Here is a 20,027-nt window from a genome sequence, read left to right on the forward strand (position 1 = left end):
GGTTCATCTGTACCATTTTTCTAGATTCCACGTATATGCATTAATATACAATATTTGTTTTTCTCTTTCTTACTTACTTCACTCTGTATGACAGTCTGTAGAGCCATCCATGTCTCTACAATGACCCAGTTTTGTTCCTTTTTATGGCTGAGTAATATTATATTGTATACACGCACCACATCTTCTTTATCCATTTGTCTGTTGATGGGCATTTAGCTTGTTTCCATGTCCTGGCTATTGTAAATAGTGCTGCAATGAACACTGGGGTGCATGTCTCTTTTTGAATTATGGTTTTCTCAGGGTACATGCCCAGTAGGGGGATTGCTGGGTCATATGGTAGTTCTATTTTTAGTTTTTTAAGGAACCTCCATACTGTTCTCCATAGTGGCTGTATCAATTTACATTCCCACCAACAGTGCAATAGGGTTCCTTTTTCTACACACCCTCTCCAGCATTTGTTGTTTGTAGATTTTCTGATGATGCCCATTCTAACTGGTGTGTGGTGATACCTCTTTGTAGTCTTGATTTGCATTTCTCTAATAATTAGTGATGTTGAGCATCTTTTCATGTGCCTCTTGCCCCTCTGTATGTCTTCTTTGGAGAAATGTCTACTTAGGTCTTCTGCCCATTTTTTGATTGGGTTGTTTGTTTTTTTAATATTGAGCTTCATGACATAATTCATCTTTTAAATTGCTAATTCTACGTTATATGGATTTTAAAGCTTAAACAGGACAGTAATACACAAACATCTTGCGTTATAGTGAACTGTCACATTTGACATAGTATAAAGCAATGTCCAAGACAGGAAATACTAACCAAAAAAAAGTTGTAATTCATCAAAGTTATTTTATGCAGTAATCCAAAATTACTTATTATTCAAATGATACAATATTTTATGTTTTAGCACAATAGGTAAATTCAATCTAAAGGGTGAGAGAAAAGTTTCAGAGGAAAGGAAGTAAATCTATCATGCTTGAAAGCAAAACATTGGTATAAGAAATCTCTTTTTATATTATATATATAAGAATTTGCCAGTGCTCTGTATTCTTCAAAACAGAAAATGTTTTAATTCATCAGAAGAGTACTAAAAACTGAGAAAAAATGTCTCCTTTAAAAAATCCTTTGGGAGGGCTTCCCTGGTGGCACAGTGGTTGAGAGTCTGCCTGCCGATGCAGGGAACACGGGTTCGTGCCCCAGTCCGGGAAGATCCCACATGCTGCGGAGCGGCTGGGCCCGTGAGCCATGGCCGCTGAGCCTGTGCTTCTGGAGCCTGTGCTCCGCAATGGGAGAGGCCACAACAGTGAGAGGCCTGCGTACCGAAAAAAAAAAAAAAAACCTTTGGGCACTGATTTGGTTTCTGCCACAATGAAACCAAAACAAAACAAAAGGAAACAGATTGTAAAGCTCATCAAATTCACCTGAACGATTGGAAGTAATCTCAGGGCCCTACACAGTTTAAAAATATCTTGTCTCGGGCTTCCCTGGAGGCGCAGTGGTTGAGAGTCCATCTGCCGATGCAGGGGACACGGGTTCGTGCCCCGGTCCAGGAAGATCCCACATGCTGCGGAGCGGCTGGGCCTGTTAGCCATGGCCGCTGAGCCTGCGCGTCTGGAGCCTGTGCTCCACAACGGGAGAGACCACAACAGTGACAGGCCTGCGTCCCAAAAAGAAAAAAAATATATATATCTGGTCTCATCAAGTGAGTGGAGTAAAATGGCAACAGCAAGCATTTCATTTCCATAACTAATTTATAAACCTCTTTCATTCAGGGAATACTTTGGGAGAGTAAAAGCTTTGAATAATAAAATATTTCAAAAATAAATTACAAAAAAGAAATTCTATTTTAATAATTTCATGTACCACAACAAACTAGATTAATGGCTAAAAAGTGTTCTTAATAAGTTCTTAATACTGTCTGCTTTAATACGGGTCACTTTCATGGAAAATGAAAGTCGCTTATGCTAAACCACTTATATGAAATACTACCAAGTATTACATTTCCTGTAAGAATTCTTGAGTTACCTGATTCTCTTCTGATAGATAAGTTCTTCCTTGAAAAATAAAGGGAGGAGGGTGGGTAGCTCTGAAAGGTAAGGTCATTTCTTGTACTTAAGAAGCTGACTGGAAATCTGAACTAAGGTGGTGGGCCTCTGGTGGGGGGATATGAGGAGTCTAGCCATCTAAAGCTGTACTACTGGGAATAGAGTTATTACAAAGCCACCTGCCAAGCGCAGGAGATGAGAGCTAGGAAGGGTGATTCCCAAGGCAGGTGACAAGCTACAGATGTGGAGGCTGCACACTGAGTCAGTCCATCATTCATCATGGCCTGTGCTCTGTTTAATTCTCTTCTCTTTGCATTCAGTCTTTATCTCAAGCTTATTTGAACACTTCTGCCCTGTCTCAGGTCTGCTACAGAACAGAAAGAGCAAGGGCATTTTTCCACCCATTCATTATAGGAGAAGCAGCTCTACCCATCAGGAGATCTTTTAATTCTGGATTATATTTTTTTCTATTAAGTACATGAATCCACCTAAATTTTTACCTTTACTATTAATTTGGTTAGAAAATATTTAATAGGAATGTCCATTTGAATAACTCATATGGACAGTGCTACATGAATGTGAAGTGATGTAATCAATTTTATCCCAGCCTATGTTTAAATGACCATAAAATCCAGGTTTCTTTTTCATAGTTTGTAAGTAAAAACACTGATAATGGTCTCCTATGTTTATATAAATGAAAGCAATTAAACAATATGGCAATATATCACCCAAGCCTCTAAACCAGCAAACTTTGCCTATAAAGGGCTAGATAGTAAATATTTTAGGCTTTGTAGGCCATAAGGTCACTGACACAACTACTTAATTTTGCCAATGGAGTACAAAAGCAGCCAAAGACAACATATAAATGAATGAGCATGGATGTGTTCCTATAAAACCTTACTTAGAAAAATGGATGGCAGGTCAGATTTGACCTACAGGCATTAATTTGCTTACCCTAGCTCTAAACAATTTTATGAAGTAGATAACAAGGGTATAATTACCCATTTTAAAGATGAAGAAGCCTAAGCTCAAGAAGTTAAATACAAACCATGGGCCAGCCTCTGGAAATACAAATGTGAACAAGACATAGTTTTTCCCTCAAGAGATAGTATAGTGCAGGAATTAAGAGCCCTTTCTAACTATGTGAAAAATGAGGATAATACGAATATCTCACTACAAGGTTATTGTGACAATTAAATGAAATAATGCTATAAAACACTTACTTTAACAATTGGCACATACTAAACACTCAATGAATGTGTTATTATTATTGATTTTATTATCAGATGTGGAATTTGAATTAACCAAAGAAGAGAATAAAGATCCCACTCCTGAATTTGCTAGAGAAGATTTCAAAACTCAATGAGTAACAATTTTTAAAAAAAGAGCCAGATTCTACTCTGAGAATAATGGGTAACAGGGAACCACATGAGCAAATATCTGGGCATATAGGATGGCATGGGTCATGGTGAATGACAGAGCATGGAGGAAACAGGCTACACATAATGGGATAGAGGAGAAATAGCTTAAAGAAATAAACTGGAAAGGGTCCAAAATACATGCTAAGATGCATGGGTTTTCTACGATCAGACATAGAGAACCTGAAGTTTATAACCTAGAGAATAACATGACTAGATAATCCCTCCGGTGGTACTTTAGAAGACGGAAGGGAGGAGGCTAATGGTTAGTGGCAGAATTAAAAGGCTATTTTAATACTTCAGGTTGGAGATGATGGCTAGAATAAGGCAGTGGGAACAGAAAACATTTGAGAGATATTTTGGAGAAGCTCTATGGATAAGATTTAGTGATTTTTGTAGATGTAGAGTACCTCCCCAATTAGACTGCAAGCCACTTGAGGGTAGAAAAGATGCCTTTCCTCAAAGTGCCTATTGTAGGGGTGAACAGTCCTGGCTTTATAATATACTAGCTGTGTGACTCAGAGCCTGAACTACAATGCTTGTAATTTGCTTATCTCTAAAGTAAACATAACCAAGGTTGGCCAAGATGGCGGAGTAGAAAGACTTTCATCTCACCTCCTCTTACAGGCACACCAAAATCACAACTATCTGCAGAACAACCATCGATGAAAAGGATCAAAACCTACCAGAAAAGATCTTCTACAACTAAAGATAAACAGAAGGAACAACAAAAAGATGGTAAGAGTGTGTGGAGTTGCAATATAGTCAAGTCCCATACCCAAGGTGGGTGATCCACAAATGGGAGAATAATTACAAATGCAGAGGTTCTCTCAATGGAGTGAGAGGTCCAAGCCCCACATCAGACTCCCTAGCCTGGGGGTCCTGCACTGGGAAGATGAGCCCCCAGAGCATTGACTTTGAAGGCCAGTGGATCTTTCTTTCTGAAGTCCCAAGGGGCTAGGGGAAATAGAAACTTCACTCTTAAAAGGCACACACAAAATCTCACATTCTGCAGGATCCAGGGAAGAAGCAGTAATTTGATAGGCACCTGCTGATCTTGGAGAGTCTCCCAGAGAGGCAGGAGGCAACTGCAGCTCACCCTGAGAATATAGACACTTATGTTGATCTTGGAGAGTCTCCCAGAGAGGCAGGAGGCAACTGCAGCTCACCCTGAGAACATAAACATTTATGGCTGCTATTTTGGGGAGTTCATTCTACCACATGGACAATGGTGCTGGCAAGCACCATTGTAGAATCCTCCCTCTAGCTAATTAAACCCATGAACAAGCCTTTCCCTGGCCCAACAGTCTGTAGGCACCAGCACTGGGGTACCTCAGGCCAAGGAACTGACTGGATGGAGACAGAGCCCCACCCACCAGCAGATAGGCTGCCTTAAGACATCCTAAACCAGCAGCTGCTTCTGGATATGGTCATGCCCACCAGAGAGCCAAGGATCCAGCTCCACCAACCACTGGGCAGGCACCAGTCCAAGAATCACCTGGGCCCCGGCCCTGCTCTCCAGGGTATCTGCTCTAGCTTCCAGAGAAGTCTCACCCACCAGGGGGCAGACAACAGCCACAAGAAAACCACAGTTCCTCAGCCTGCGTACCTGGCCTGCCTACCAGTAGGCCAGGCCCCACACTGGGGTCAGCTATGAGAAGGCCAATACAAGCTTCAGGATGCCCCAGACCCTGCACCCAACTGTATTGGGAACTGGCCCCATCCACCAGCAATCTGACACTAGCTCTGGGACCCCTGTGCCCTGCAACCAGACTCTTGGAACTTGACTCCACTCAGCAGTGTGCCAGGACTAGCCTCAGGGCCACCCAGGATTTTGCAGCCAGCTGCCTTCTGACCTAGTCCCACCAACCAGCAGCCAACAGCCCCCACACAAGGCAGAGTCTGGTAACCAACCAGATCACTGGCCAACCAAGCCTAACAGATTGCCCACATAGTCAGCCCACCACAACAGAAAGACCCATGCAGTCCTCATAGGGGGAACCCCTAGAGCATATATAGCTCAGGTAAAGAGAGGGAAGTTTGCTGCTGGGATACATAGGACATCTCCTACAAAAAGCCATGACTCCAAGGTTGGGAAATGTAACTAACCTACCAGATTCATAAAAATAAAAACACCAACGAAGTCACAATGAGGTGACAAAGGTACATGTTCCAAATGAAGGAACAAGATATAGCTCCAGAAGAAGAAATAAGTGAAGTGGAAATAGCCAATCTACTTGAGAAGGTATGCAGGGTAGTGATTATAAAGATGATCAAAGAACTTGGGAGAAGAATGGCTGCACACAGCAAGAAGTTAGTTTTTACCAGAGAGTTAGGAAATATAAAGAAAAACTAGAGGCGAAGAATATAGTAGTTGAAATGAAAAATACACTATAAGGAATAAACAGCAGACTAAATGATACAGAGGAATGGATCAGCGAGCTGGAATACAGAGTGTGTAAATCACTGATGTTGAAAAGACAAAAAAAAAGCATGAAAAGAAATGAGGACAGTTTAATGAGAACCTCTGGGACCACATCAAGCACAAGTGCATATATATAATACATAAAATATAAAAACCTCATGGTTTTTATATTTGCATTATTATTTGCATTATATTTGCATTAATCTCACTAATATTTGCATTATAGGGGTCCCAGAAGGAGAACAGAGAGAGAAAGGGTCTGGCTGAGGACATAGTTGAAGACATAATAGATGAAAACTTCCCTAACCTGGGAAAGGAAACAGTCACCCAAGTTCAGGAAGCACAGAGAGTTCCATACAGGATTAAATATTAAAAGCAGCAAGGGAAAAGCAACACATTACATACAAGGGAACTCTCGTAAGTCTGTCAGCTGATGTTTCAGCAGTAACTCTGCAGGCCAGAAGGGACTGCCATGATATATTTAAAGTGATGAAAGGGAAAAACCTGTAACCAAGAATACTGTATCTGGCAAGGCTCTCATTCAGATTTGATGGAGAAATCAAAAGGTTTATAGACAAGGAAAAGCTAAAAGAGTTCAGCAGCATCAAACCAGCTTTGTAAGAAATGTTAAAAGGACTTCTGTAAGTGAAAAAGAAAGGGCTACAACTAGAAACATGAAAATTACAAGAGGAAGAAGCTCATTGGTAAAGGCAAATGTACAGTAAAGATAGGAAATCATCTACACACAAAGATAGTGGGAAGGTTAAAAGGCAAAAGTAGTAAAGTCATCTACATCCACAATAAGCAGTTAAGGGATACAAAAACAATTAGATGTAAAATATGATTTCAAAAACAGTAATCATGAGGGGAGGAGAGTACAAATGCAGGGTTGTTAAAATGCATTTGAAATTAAGAGATCAGAAACTTAAAACAATTAAGTGCATATATATAATACATAAAATATAAAAACCTCATGGTAACCACAAACCAAAACTCTATAATAGATACACACAAAAAAGAAAAAGGAATCGAAACATAACACTAAAAATAGTCATCAAATCACAAAAGAAGAGATCAAGAAGAAAGGACCAAAAAAGAACTACAAAACAACCCCCAAACAATTAACAAAATGGCAAAAAGAACACACCTATCAACAATTACTTTAAATGTAAATGGAATAAATGCTCTAATCAAAATATATAGAATGACTGAATAGGTACAAAAACAAGACCTGTATATATATTGCCTACAAGAGACTCACTTCAGATCTAAAGACACACACAGACTGAAAGTGAGTGGTGGAAAAAGTTATTCCATGCAAATGGAAATCAAAAGAAAGCTGGGGTAGCAATACTTATATCAGACAAAATAGGCTTTAAAATACTGGTATAGGATACAAGGAAGGACATTACATAATGATCAAGAGATCAATCCAAGAATGAGCTATAACAACTGTAAATATATTTGCACTCAACATAAGAGCACCTAGATACATAAAGTAAATATTAACAATGTAAAGGGAGAAATTGACAGTAACACAATAATAATAAGGGACTTTAACACCCCATTTACATCAATGGACAGATCCCAGACAGAAAATCAATAAGGATACACTGGACTTAAAAGACACATTAGACACATGGACTTTATATATATGCATATATATATATATATATCCATATATGTGTGTATATGTGTATACACACACAACACACACACACACACACACACAATGCATTCCATCCAAAAGCAGCAGAATACACATTCTTTTTGAGTGCACGTGGAACATTCTCTAGGATAGATCACATGCTGGGCACAAAACAAGCCCCAGTAATTTCAGGAAATTGAAATCATATCAAGCATCTTTTCCAACCACAATGCTATGAGACTAGAAATCAACTACAAGAAAAAAACTGCAAAAAACACAAACACATGGAGGTTAAACAATATGCTACTGAACAACCAATGGATCACTGAAGAAATAAAGGAGGAAATTAAAAAGTACCTGGAGACAAATGAAAATGAAAACCCAATGAACCAAAATCTACAGCAAAAGCAGTTCTAAGAGGAAAGTTTATAGCAATACAAGTTTACCTCAGGAAACAAGAAAAATCTTAAATAAACAACCTTACACCAAAAGAACTAGAGAAAGAACAAATAAAACCCAAAGTTAGTAGAAGGGAAGAAAAATTATGATGATCAGAGCAGAAATAAATGAAATAGAGTCTAAAGAAACAATAGAAAAGATTAAACTTAAGAGCTGGATTTTTGAAAAGATAAACAAATAGATAAACCTTTAGCCAGATTCACCAAGAAAAAAAGAGAAGGGGCCCAAATCAATAAAATCAGAAGTGAAATAGGAGTAATTAAAACTGACATCACAGAAATATACAGAATCATAAGAGACTACTATGAATAACTGTATGGCAATAAAATGAACAACCTAGAAGAAATGGACAAATTCCTAGAAATGTACGATCTCCCAGGACTGAATAAGGAAGAAATAGAAAATGTGAACAGATCAATTGCCAGTAATGAAATTGAATCAGTAATAAAAAAAACTCTCAACAAACATAAGTCCAGCACCAGCAGTCTCCCAAGGCAATAGAAGTAAAAACAAAAATAAATAAATGGGGATAATCAAACTTATAAGCTTTGCCCAAAAAAGGAAAACATAAACAAAATGAAAAGACAACCTATGTACTGGGAGAAAATATTTTCAAACAATGTGACCGACAAGGGCTCAATTTCCAAAATATACAAACAGCTCATACAACTCAATGACAAAACAACAAACAGCCCAACCAAAAAATGGGCAGAAGATCTAAACAGACATTTCTCCAAGGAAGACATACAGATGGGCAATAGGCACATGAAAAGATGCTCAACATCGCTAATTACTAGAGAAATACAAATCAAAACTACAATGAGGTATCACCTTACACCAGTCAGAATGGCCATCATTAAAACCTTTACAAATAACAAATGCTGGAGAGGGTGTGGAGGAAAGGGAACCCTCTTACACCGTTGCTGGGAATGGAAACTGGTGCAGCCACCTTGGAAAACAGTGCAGAGGTTCCTCAAAAAACTAAAAATGGAGTTGTTATATGATCCAGTAATCCCACTCCTGGGCATATATCTGGACAAAACTATAATTCAAAAAGATACATGAACCCCGATGTTCATAGCAGCAATATTTACAACAGCCAAGATACAGAAACAACCTAAGTGTCCATTGACAGATGAGTGGATAAAGACAGAATACAGCTCAGCCATAAAAAAGAATGAAATAATGCCATTTGCAGCAACATGGACGCACATAGAGATTATCATACTAAGTGAAGTAAGTCAGACAGAGAAAGACAAATACCATATGATATCACTTATATGTGGAATCTAAAATATGACACAAATGAACTTATTTATAAAACAGAAACAGACTCACAGACATAGAGAACAGATTGTGGTAGGGGAGGGATTGATTGGGAGTTTGGGATTAGCAGATGCAAACTATCATATATGGAATGGATAAACAAGTTCCTACTGCTATATTAAATACACTGTAATAAACCACAATGGAAAAGAATATATATATATATATGTGAGTGTGTGTGTATACATATATATATGAAACTGAATCACTTTGCTGTACACCAGAAACTAACACAACATTGTAAATCAACTATACTTCAATAAAAATAAAACTTTAAAAAAAACCCGATTAAAAAATAGGCAGAAGACCTGAACAGATATTTTTCCTAAGAGGACATAAATTTGGCCAACAGGCACTGAAAAGATGCTCAACATCATTAATCATCAGAGAAATGCAAGTCAAAACCACAATGAGATATCACCTCATGCCTGTCAAAATGGCTATCATCAGAAAGACCACAAATAATAAATGTTGATGAGGATGTGGAGAAAAGGGAGCCCTTGTACACTGTTGGTAGTAATATAAATTGGTGCAGTCACTGTGGAGAATAGTATGGCAGCTTCAGAAAACTAAAAATAAAGCTACTATATGACCCAGCAATTCCACTCCTGGGTATATATTTGAAAAAATTGAAAACACTACTTTGAAAGGATACATGCACCCCAATGTTCATAGCAGTATTATTTACAGTTGCCAGGATATGGAAGCAACCTAAGTGTTCATCAGCAGATAAATGGATAAAGAATATGTGGTTATAGGGACTTCCCTGGTGGTGCAGTGGTTAAGAATCTGCCTGCCAATGCAGGGGACAAGGGTTCAAGCCCTGGCCAGGGAAGATCCCACATGCTGCAGAGCACCTAAGCTCGTGTGCCACAGCTACTGAGTCTGTGCTCTAGAGCCCACGAGCCACAACTACTGAGCCTGTGTGCCACAACTGCTGAAGCCCACGCGCCTAGAGCCCATGCCCCACAACAAGAGAAGCCACCCGCAATGAGACACCCACACACTACAATGAAGAGTAGCCCCTGCTCGCCGCAACTAGAGAAAGCCCGCATGCAGCAACGAAGACCCAATGCAGCCAAAAATAAATAAATAAATAAATTTATTTTTTAAAAAAAGAATATGTGGTGTATATATATAATGGTGGTATATATATTCAGCCCTACAAAGAATAAAATTTTGCCATTTGCAGCAACATGGATGGACTTGGAGGTACTATGCTAAGTGAAATAAGTCAGACAGATAAAGACAAATACTGCATGATATCACTTATATATGGAACCTAAAAAAATAAAACAAACTAGTAAATAAAACAAAAAAGAAACAGACCCACAGATATAGAGAACAAACTAGTGGTTACCAATTGGGAGAGGGAAGCATGGAGGGTCAAGACAGGGGTAGGGGATTAAGAGGTACAAACAACTATGTATAAAATAAGCTACAAGGATATTTTGTACAGCACAGAAAATATATCCAATATTTTATAAGTATAAATGGAGTATAACCTTTAAAAATTATGAATCACTATGCTGTATAACTTGAAATATACAATATTGTACACCATCTGTACCTCAATAAAAATGTTTTTTAAATAAAGTTAATGATGAAAAAAATAAAGATAACTGTCACCTTGCCTTCCTCTTATAGCTGTGACTATAAAAAATAATACCTACATACTCAAATTGTGACCACAGGTAAAAGTCATATCTTAAAAGTTCTTGACCTGTATCTAATGACTTCAATAAGTCATGCATTCAATCATATTTGTTGAAAACCTGTGCCAGCACACATACAACAGATCAACTAAGATGACATATAGCAGGTACCCAAATGTCATTGATTCAGAGGGCATTTCAGCCATTTTAATGAATTGTTCCGGAGCTGTGGCCAGTCTGTTAATTATAACACCTCTTTTCTCTTTATATCACCTCTTATTTCCCACCTTGAGTTCGTTTTATTAAACTTGACTATCTCTATCAGAACATAAAGAAAAAAGCAATCAAAGAGATGAAGCTCAGCCAGTAGGTTGGCTAAAATTAAGCAGAGGAGAAAGGGAAGAAGAAACCATTGGTAGGACGCGCAGGCTCAGCGGCCATGGCTCACAGGCCCAGCCGCTCCGCGGCAGGTGGGATCTTCCCAGACCGGGGCACGAACCCGGTCCCCTGCATTGGCAGGCGGACTCTCAACCACTGTGCCACCTGGGAAGCCCAGGCCTCTTTAATTTTAATGATTGACATCAGGTCTAGCACTAATTAGTAGAGACAAATGAATCATCTGCTTAAGTACCTACATACACAAAAATACACACTCCACACAAAAACGCAACAGGATACATTTTTTAAATGGCAGCTTCTATTTACATCTTTCAATAATATAAAGTTAAGGCAACTAAACAAATGTATTCCTCCAATTTCATTACTGCCTTTTTGAATTCTAGGAAAGGACAAAGAAGGACTCCATCCTAAAAAGCATTTATTTTCAGAAATGAATTTATAAAATATTTCAGATTAGTAATTCTAAAGGTTTGTCTTAAGTTTTTTAAGTTTTATTGATGTGTCATAATACACTATCAGATCAAATAAGATTTTTAAGGTTTTGTTTGACAGCCAAGAAGGAGTATTTATAACTGCATATTATTCTTCAAGCAACTTTAATACACCATATGTAAACCTTTATTTACTCTTCTAATACTCAAGTTACATGAGTAAATAATCAGCATTAAGATCTTGGGTAATTTCCCCAGGGAGCTATTGTGGAAGCAGAAACCAACTTCATCTTCTTTGATGTCTATTAAAAGTCGTAAATGGAAATCCTAGGTCACTCTTTGACAAATTCTATTTCTCCTATTGGCTTTCAACACAGTTAAACAACCTAAACTTGAGCCAAATGTGAGAGGCCATAGAAATCACCTCTGATGCTTTCTCAGATTCCAAATGAAAATTGGCTTTATATTTAACTTCTCACATGAATTTTCTATTGAAAAATTTACCTCCAACATCTGAACCAGCAAGAAAATGTAGGCTTTACCAATTAGTTCAGTGTCCATGTTGTATTCACCTTTGTGCCCCGCCATGTCCAGAGCAGTGCCTAGCACACAGCAGGAGCTTGGCAAACATTAGCTGACCTAAGTGAAGAACTGAAATGTGTTCAAGGACTAACCTTCAAAAGCATTTCTTCATGTTGGGGATTATCAGAGTCATAGGGTTCTCTGCGCAGTTTTTCCACATCCGCAATAAGGTTTCTGTACCCAACAATTTGCAGAAGGCAAGCTTGAAGAGAGATTCCCAGCCTAACATGTTAAAAAATAGAAGAAACACACATGAGGGAAAAAAACCCACATTCTCTGGCATTTGTTCACTTGATGTATGTACAATAGGACTTTTCATATTTATATAATATTTGGAAATTGCTCAAATAGGATTTTTCTAATAGAAGCACAATTTTTAACTGAAGCTCCACATGGACAGCTGTGGAACTTGGCTAAAATTTACCTCTCATTCCAGCCTTTTCTTAAGCCAAATTGAAATAATATGGCTTAAAAACAAGGGAGCTCTTTATGCAAGTGACTTGAAAGATGTAGAAAATATAGGTGATCATGGTTTCTTAGGGATCATCAGAAACACTTCAGAAGGGTGTGTGTGGGGAGGTGTCAGTGAGAGAGAGATAAATAGCCCTCAGGGGCTTAGGGGTAAGAAAATTTTTGAAACAAATAAAAACCACAACAATAAAAATACCTCTGCTTGCAGAGCACCCCTGACAGATAAGGCAAGGCTAAGAGAAAGAACTCAGTACTTTACAAAATTTCCCATTCCATTCTGACTGCTCTACTTGTCTGAATGCCTATTCTTATACTGAAACAAAATCTGCTTTCTTTATTACCAAGAGGTTCAAACACTGTTCTCAGAGCAAATTCATTTCCACTTTTCCCTACCATGCCTATTCATTTTAAGACAGGAAGAATTCTTTCTTCTAGTCTCATCTCCAGGGTTAAAAACAAACAAACAACAAACAAAAAAACTCCCCTCTTCCTTCAATTCCTTCTCATGGGACATGGTTTTCAGATGTTTTACTATCTTGCTCAGTCTTCTTGAATGCACAGTTTGTATGATTAACAGTCCCCTTAAAACGTATCACTGGAACAAAAAAGAATCTGGCAAGCGTGACATAGAGAGGATCATTACTTCCTGTGATCTGAATGCTGTTTTTCTCTCCTACAACACAGAAAGTAAAATAGGGTCTCTTTAAGCAGTCACATAACATTACAAGTTTATTAAACAGGTGGCTAAATAATCACCAAGATCCTTTTTCCTATAAACTACTGTTACATAAATTATCTTCCTGTACTCATTTGATGGCATTTTTTAATCTAAAGGTAGTATTTCATGTTTATTTTTTCCTGCTAATTTTATAGTTATTCACTTTTGTGATTCAATAATAGCAATTGCATATGATTCAGCCTAAGAGTTACTGTTCAATATACTCCAACTTCTAATTCACTCACTAAATTTAAGCATTTTTTGTTGGAGTTGGGGGGTCACCGTAATCACAATGACAGTGTCATAATCATCTTTTTTGGGGGGGGATGAGATGTATAGAGGTTAAGTCTAAAGTTGGGGGCAATAGAAAAATTTAAGTTTTAGGATTGTATGCTTACTCCCAACATAGATGGCAGTGTCAGATAACCCAGAATACTAAACTTAAATAAAATTGAATGTTCAATTAAAAAAAACTAAATCAGATATTTAGGAAAAGGGCACAGTGGTCACCCATAAAATCAACACAGGACTGAGAAGAGAGTTAATCTTGAGGGAAAGAAGGGAGTGGTAGAAATAAAAAAGAAGAAAACAAGGGACCCAATTCAATTTTACTGTAGTAATTCTTATCACCACTGTAAGTGGCACCTGAAAAAAAATGTATAAAACAAAGTAAGGTTAATAGTAGTAATGGCTTGATAAATTATAAGGTATTTCCCCTAGCCCTCTCTATTTCTTGATTTTTTTCCAGAAAATTATTCAATTAAAAAAAAATCACATTATGTCAATGTCAACCTGGAAAAAAGCCCCACTAAAATCCATATTGAGCTTTAAAAAACACAATCTACTACCTATAAGGGTTTTTTCTCCCTAAAGGAAATCAAAAGAATAGATGGTAAGGAAATACCTTTGAATGAAATATATAACTTTCATAAAAGAGACAGAAAAGATTTGCTATTAAATCTAACCCAATCTCTAAATATGATTATAGGTCTAATATATCTCTCCTGCCTAATTGTAATCATAAATCTTTGGTTCAACTTAATTTAAAATGAATTTCATTCTTACCAGCTTCCCAGAGAAATAAAATATGTCAGAAGGTTTCAAAAAGACATTTACTGTATAATTAAATCACATTTAATGGCTGAATAAGGAAAAGGCAGCTAATTAGCTGAAGCTTCTATAGAAGAATACTATGGAGACTACTTGGAAATGGAGTTTTGTGATGAGTCTCCATCAGCTAGTACTAGAATCCCTTCAAGATACAGACCTATGCAAAGTGCACTCTGAAATTCCCTTTGACTACAGCTCCTCATCTTTGGCAAGTAAAAGCTTTCTTTAGTGATAACATCTGAAGTTCTTAAGTATGCACATCTAAAAGACAGTTTGTTACTTACCTAAACTTTATCTGAATATATCTGCATACAGAATTTATTCTACCCAATATCCTAAGCCTAAAATTTTACAGAAAAATTCCTGTACACAATGGAAAATATAAAGCTAATTTTAAATGTCATGTACATCGCCAAATGCATTTTAATACTTCCAAGATGAGATGACTAAATTACAAAGTTCTAAAGTCTTCATATAAAAACTGTCTATCTCTCTCTCCCACACATGCCTGTCTTCTACACAAGCAGGTAGAAACTGTCTCCAAGATTATCAGCCTGTCATGAACTGAAGAAATATTCTTTATGGAGCAGAATCAGCTCAGGCACATTTACAATCTAAACATTTACTGTTAATGTAAAACACAGGCATCATATGGAGCGACTGTTGATGAATGGGCTCCCTTTATTTCACCTTCTGATATCAGGGGCATGCACCAGATTTCTTACATTCATTGCGGTTCAGAAGCATAAGCATAAATCACAACAGAAGTACAAAGCTGCTGCTATTTACAAATAATAAAAAGGCATCTTTTTTCTTTATTTTTCATCTGAAAGTCACAACATGCAGATGATTATTTGGGGCAGGAAAGAGAGAGAGGGAGAAAGAGCGTGTGAGAGCATAGTTAGAGTATTTAGAACTACTAAATATGTGGCATGTGACTTCTGTTTTATATTTACAACATAATAAACATATTCTTACTGTGGATTTATGTCAGGGTTAATTTTTTTCAGTTCCATAATGTCTTCTATAGTTTTTTCAATAGCATCAGGATGAACACTCACTGAAGTCTGCAGTAGCTGGAAAACATGTTTCAATCAGTTGCTTTGTCATGAACACTGGTGTCTTAAGTGGGGTCTATTTAAATAGGGGCCTCAAATGTTTGTTTAAAGCTTCTATATGAAGATAAGAAACTAAACTAAAGGCAAAAAATTCATGTAGTATTTGAATTCTAGTAAATTTGATATTTTCACAGTGGGGGTAGTACAATTTTCCTGATTAAGGTAATTAACATAACAAAACAAAAATACATAAGTTTTTTTTACCATCTTCATCTGTTTTAAGCTACTTACACAGAAATATTATATTTTCCTTTTCTCACTCAACACACATGGCTTCCATTGTTAATGGGCATTATGTCTACAACTGTGTGAAGTACATGGGGGATATAGTCCTAAGGATGCCAAAATTAAATTAAATATTCAAGAATCTTGAGAAGCAGATTTTTCTTTCTTATGTGGATGCTTAACTACGTGCTATAAATGCTAGCATAGTGGCTTCTTTGATTTTCTTGGAAAATCTTGAGTATAAAGTTAAATGATTTGGATATTGATGAAATACCAGAGAGTTACCACTGCTCTTATTTTCAAGGAATATTTATTTTATGATTTGGAAAGAGGTATAAAAAAGGATTAATTCAACAATGAAGTAATATGTGTGTCATAAATCTGCCTAGAAATTCTTGAGTGGCTGCTCTCATGTAAAAAGTACAGTGGTTTGTGATGGGAAAACAATTCATTCTTCTCAGTTTGCATTAGTATTCATAGCCAAAAGTATCTTTTTGTTTCTTAAAATTTTTACTTTTTGATGATGGAGGTAAGTCTTCAATTGAAAAGTTGCTGAAAAATATAGGAACAATTTTACTTACCTTACTTTTTGAATCCCTCAGTGATGTTTCTGGAAAAGAGATGATTTAAAAAGCCATTCAAAAATTATCTTTTACAAGTGGTTTACAATTACTATACTGAAAAATAACAGTGTATCCTCAATCCCAGAAAGCCTACATTTTGCTTACTGCTTTGTTTCATGCTTACCGATTTTCATAGTTCTAGAAGCTCCAGGCTTGGTATTGTAACAGATCCGTTGCAGTTCACATCTTCCAGTCAGCTTTCTCATTACAAATTTCAGGCAACGCCACAAAAATTTACAGTAAAAATACAGGCACACCTGGATCAGCATTCTGTCAAAAACAAAAGATAGCACTCTTCCAATAGAATTCTGTAAGAGAATAGAAAGCAGCCACCACCAGCAAGCAAACAAGCCCAGAAGAAAATCAATCATTAGACTTCTGGGTTTACAAGCATATTTCATTATTCTTTTTTTTTTTTTTTTTTTAAAGCTTCAAGTGAGCTTTATTAGGGAGCGCTCCCGGGCGAGGTCCACTGGTCCGAGAGAAAGGGAGCCAGAGAAGTCGCCATATTTCATTATTCTAACCCCATGTTATTTTATTTGAGGTAGCTACAAAACCCATCATTGGGAGGGAAGCCCAAGGTCTGTAAGTACACACTTACTATGACTGCAAGCTCCAGAATTCCCTATTCTAGAAAATTTGACACACCAACAAACTAAGAGTGAAGCACAGGGATCCATTCTTTTCCTACCTTTGCCTAAAAATATTTTCAAAGCAAATCAGTACCTCGAAAACAGAACACTTGTGTTTTAGAAGCTGTCCCCCATAGACACAGGGAAAGGGTATACTGTGGCATCTCCCATCTTCTGCCCCCACGAATAGCCTCTTAGCCAGCCCCAATTCACTTCCAGTTTCTCCTTAGTGTCTTATTTTTGGCTTCTGTGTTATTTCTTCCCCTGCTCCCATTTTTTCCCCCTTCCCTCTGCTTTCTTTTTGGTACTGTTGTCCTCTTTGAGGACTTTGTTGTGTGGCCACCATCTTCTCTGCTGACCAATCCCAGTACTTCTTGGATATGCCAGAATGCCTCCACAACAGTTTACTGAACAAGCATGTTGACCTTCGGTTCTTCAACATTCTCTGATATAAACCTTCCAAAAACTCCGCCTCTTGACAAGTTTGTTCTTGACTCCTGCTAAACAAAGTTTTCTTCATTGCACACCCTATCTCACTCCAATAATACCTTAACAAACTATAAAGTATATGGCCACCAATCATGCACTTATTCACAATGTCTCTGGCACATGTGAATTTGTGTTGTATGCCAACTTTTAGTTTTTAATATGTGAGTGTCTACTACTTCATGGGACTGCTCAGCATCTCAAAATGACTCAAGCTGTAGAAGTAAAGAGGACTTATCATCCAGGAACTTATATTCAACCCTTCTTCTCTGAATACTAGAGTTTTCCTAGAAGGCAGAATTATTTTCCTAGAAGGCAGAATTATTTATATTACTTCCTATTGGTGTGATTTCTAAAAGATATTTCTTTTTCTCACATGTTCACTAATTTCCCCCAGCTCTAACATAAGGTGATCCAGGGTCATTAAGATGAATTTGTGTAGTTAATTAATATCCTCAATGATGTGATTAATCCCTGAATTTGAACCAAAACCTTGATTGTGTTCCTTTGTAAAATTGCTCTGGCTCCAATATCTTGAACAGCCTGAGTTAAAAATAACAATTCCAACGGACTTATACAAAATCATGGTCTATATCATATAAATGCACTGGGACAGAGACCTTCAAGATGGCACAGGAGTAAGACATGGAGATCACCTTCCTCCCCACAAATACATCAGGAAAACATCTACATGTGGAACAACTCCTACAGAACACCTACTGAATGCTGGCAGAAGACCTCAAACTTCCCAAAAGGTAAGAAACTCCCAACTTACCTGGGTAGGGCAAAAGAAAAAAGGAAAAACAGAGACAAAGAATAGGGACAGGACCTGCACCTCTGGGAGGGAGCTGTGAAGGAGGAAAAGATTCCACACAGTAGGAAGACCCTTCACTGGCAGAGGTGTAGAGGGGGGGAAGCCTCGGAGCCACGGAGGAGAGTGCAGCATCAGGGGTGCAGAGGGCAAAGCGGAGAGGTTCCCGCACAGAGGATCAGTGCTGATCAGCACTCACCAGCCTGAGAGGCTTGTCTGCTCAACTGCCAGGGCGGGTGGGGGCTGGGAGCTGAGGCTCCAGCTTCGGAGGTCAGATCCCAGGGAGAGGACTGGGATTGGCTGCGTGAACACAGCCTAAAGAGGGCTAGTGCACCACAGCTAGCTGGGAGGGAGTCTGGGAAAAAGTCTGGAACTGCCTAAGAGGCAAGAGACCATTGTTTCGGGTTGCATGAGGACAGGAGATTCAGAGCACTGCCTAAACAAGCTCCAGAAATGGGCGTGAGCCATGGCTATCAGTGAGGACACAAGAGATGGGCATGAAACACTAAGGCTGCTGCTGCAGTCACCAAAAAGCCTGTGTGCAAGCACAGGTCACTATCCACACCTCCCCTCCTGAGAGCCGGTGCAGCTCGCCACTGCCAGAGCCCTGTGATCCAGGAACAACTTCCCTGGGAGAACACACGGCACACCTCAGGCTGGTGCAACGTCACGCCGGCCACTGCCGCCACAGGCTCACCCCACATTGTGTACCCTTCCCTCCCCCCGGCCTGAGGGAGCCAGAGCCCCCGAATCAGCGGCTCCTTTAACCCCGTCCTGTCTGAGCAAAAAACAGAAGCCCTCCAGTGACCTACACACAGAGGCGGGGCCAAATCCAAAGCTGAACCCCAGGAGCTGCGTGAACAAAGAAGAGAAAAGGAAATCTCTCCCAGCAGCCTCAGGAGCAGCAGATTAAATCTCCACAATCAACTTGATATACCCTGCATCTCTGGAATACCTGAGTAGACAATGAATCATCCCAAAATTGAGGCAGTGGACTTTGGGAGCCACTGTAGACTTGGAGTTTGCTTTCTGCATCTAATTTGTTTTGGTTTTATGTTTATCTTAGTTTAGTATTTAGAGTTTATTAACATTGGTAGATCTGTCTATTGATTTGGTTGCTCTCTTCCCTTTTTCTTTTTAATATATATATATATTTTTTTCCTTTTTCTCTTTTTGTGTGTATGTGTATGCTTCTTTGTGTGATTTTGTCTGCATAGCTTTGCTTTTACCATTTGTTCTAGGGTTCTGTCTGGTTTTTTTTTGTTTGTTTAAAATTTTTTTTTTAGTATACTTTTTAGTGCTTGTTATCATTGGTGGATTTGTTTATTGGTTTGGTTGCTCTCTTCTTTCTTTCTTTCTTTTATTACTTTTTAATTTTTAGTATTTTTTATTTTTATAACTTTATTTTATTTTTTTCTTTCTTTCTTTTTTTTTTCTCCCTTTTCTTT

The 20,027-nt window shown here is 38.1% G+C and overlaps 1 protein-coding gene across 1 annotated transcript in view; it reads right to left on the reverse strand.

Annotated features, from left to right (window-relative positions):
• Positions 1 to 20,027, reverse strand: part of ELMOD1 (ELMO domain containing 1) — a 110,775-nt gene that overhangs the window by 28,843 nt on the left and 61,905 nt on the right. Inside the window, exons 3-6 of the mRNA XM_032642136.1 lie at positions 16,775 to 16,920; positions 16,609 to 16,637; positions 15,663 to 15,760; positions 12,478 to 12,607 (exon numbers count right to left, since the gene is read on the reverse strand). Of these exons, the coding sequence (XP_032498027.1) occupies positions 12,478 to 12,607; positions 15,663 to 15,760; positions 16,609 to 16,637; positions 16,775 to 16,920 (403 nt within the window). The remainder of the gene's footprint in view (positions 1 to 12,477; positions 12,608 to 15,662; positions 15,761 to 16,608; positions 16,638 to 16,774; positions 16,921 to 20,027) is intronic.

The sequence above is a fragment of the Phocoena sinus genome, chromosome 8 (assembly GCF_008692025.1).
Source record: "Phocoena sinus isolate mPhoSin1 chromosome 8, mPhoSin1.pri, whole genome shotgun sequence".
NCBI lineage: Eukaryota > Metazoa > Chordata > Mammalia > Artiodactyla > Phocoenidae > Phocoena > Phocoena sinus.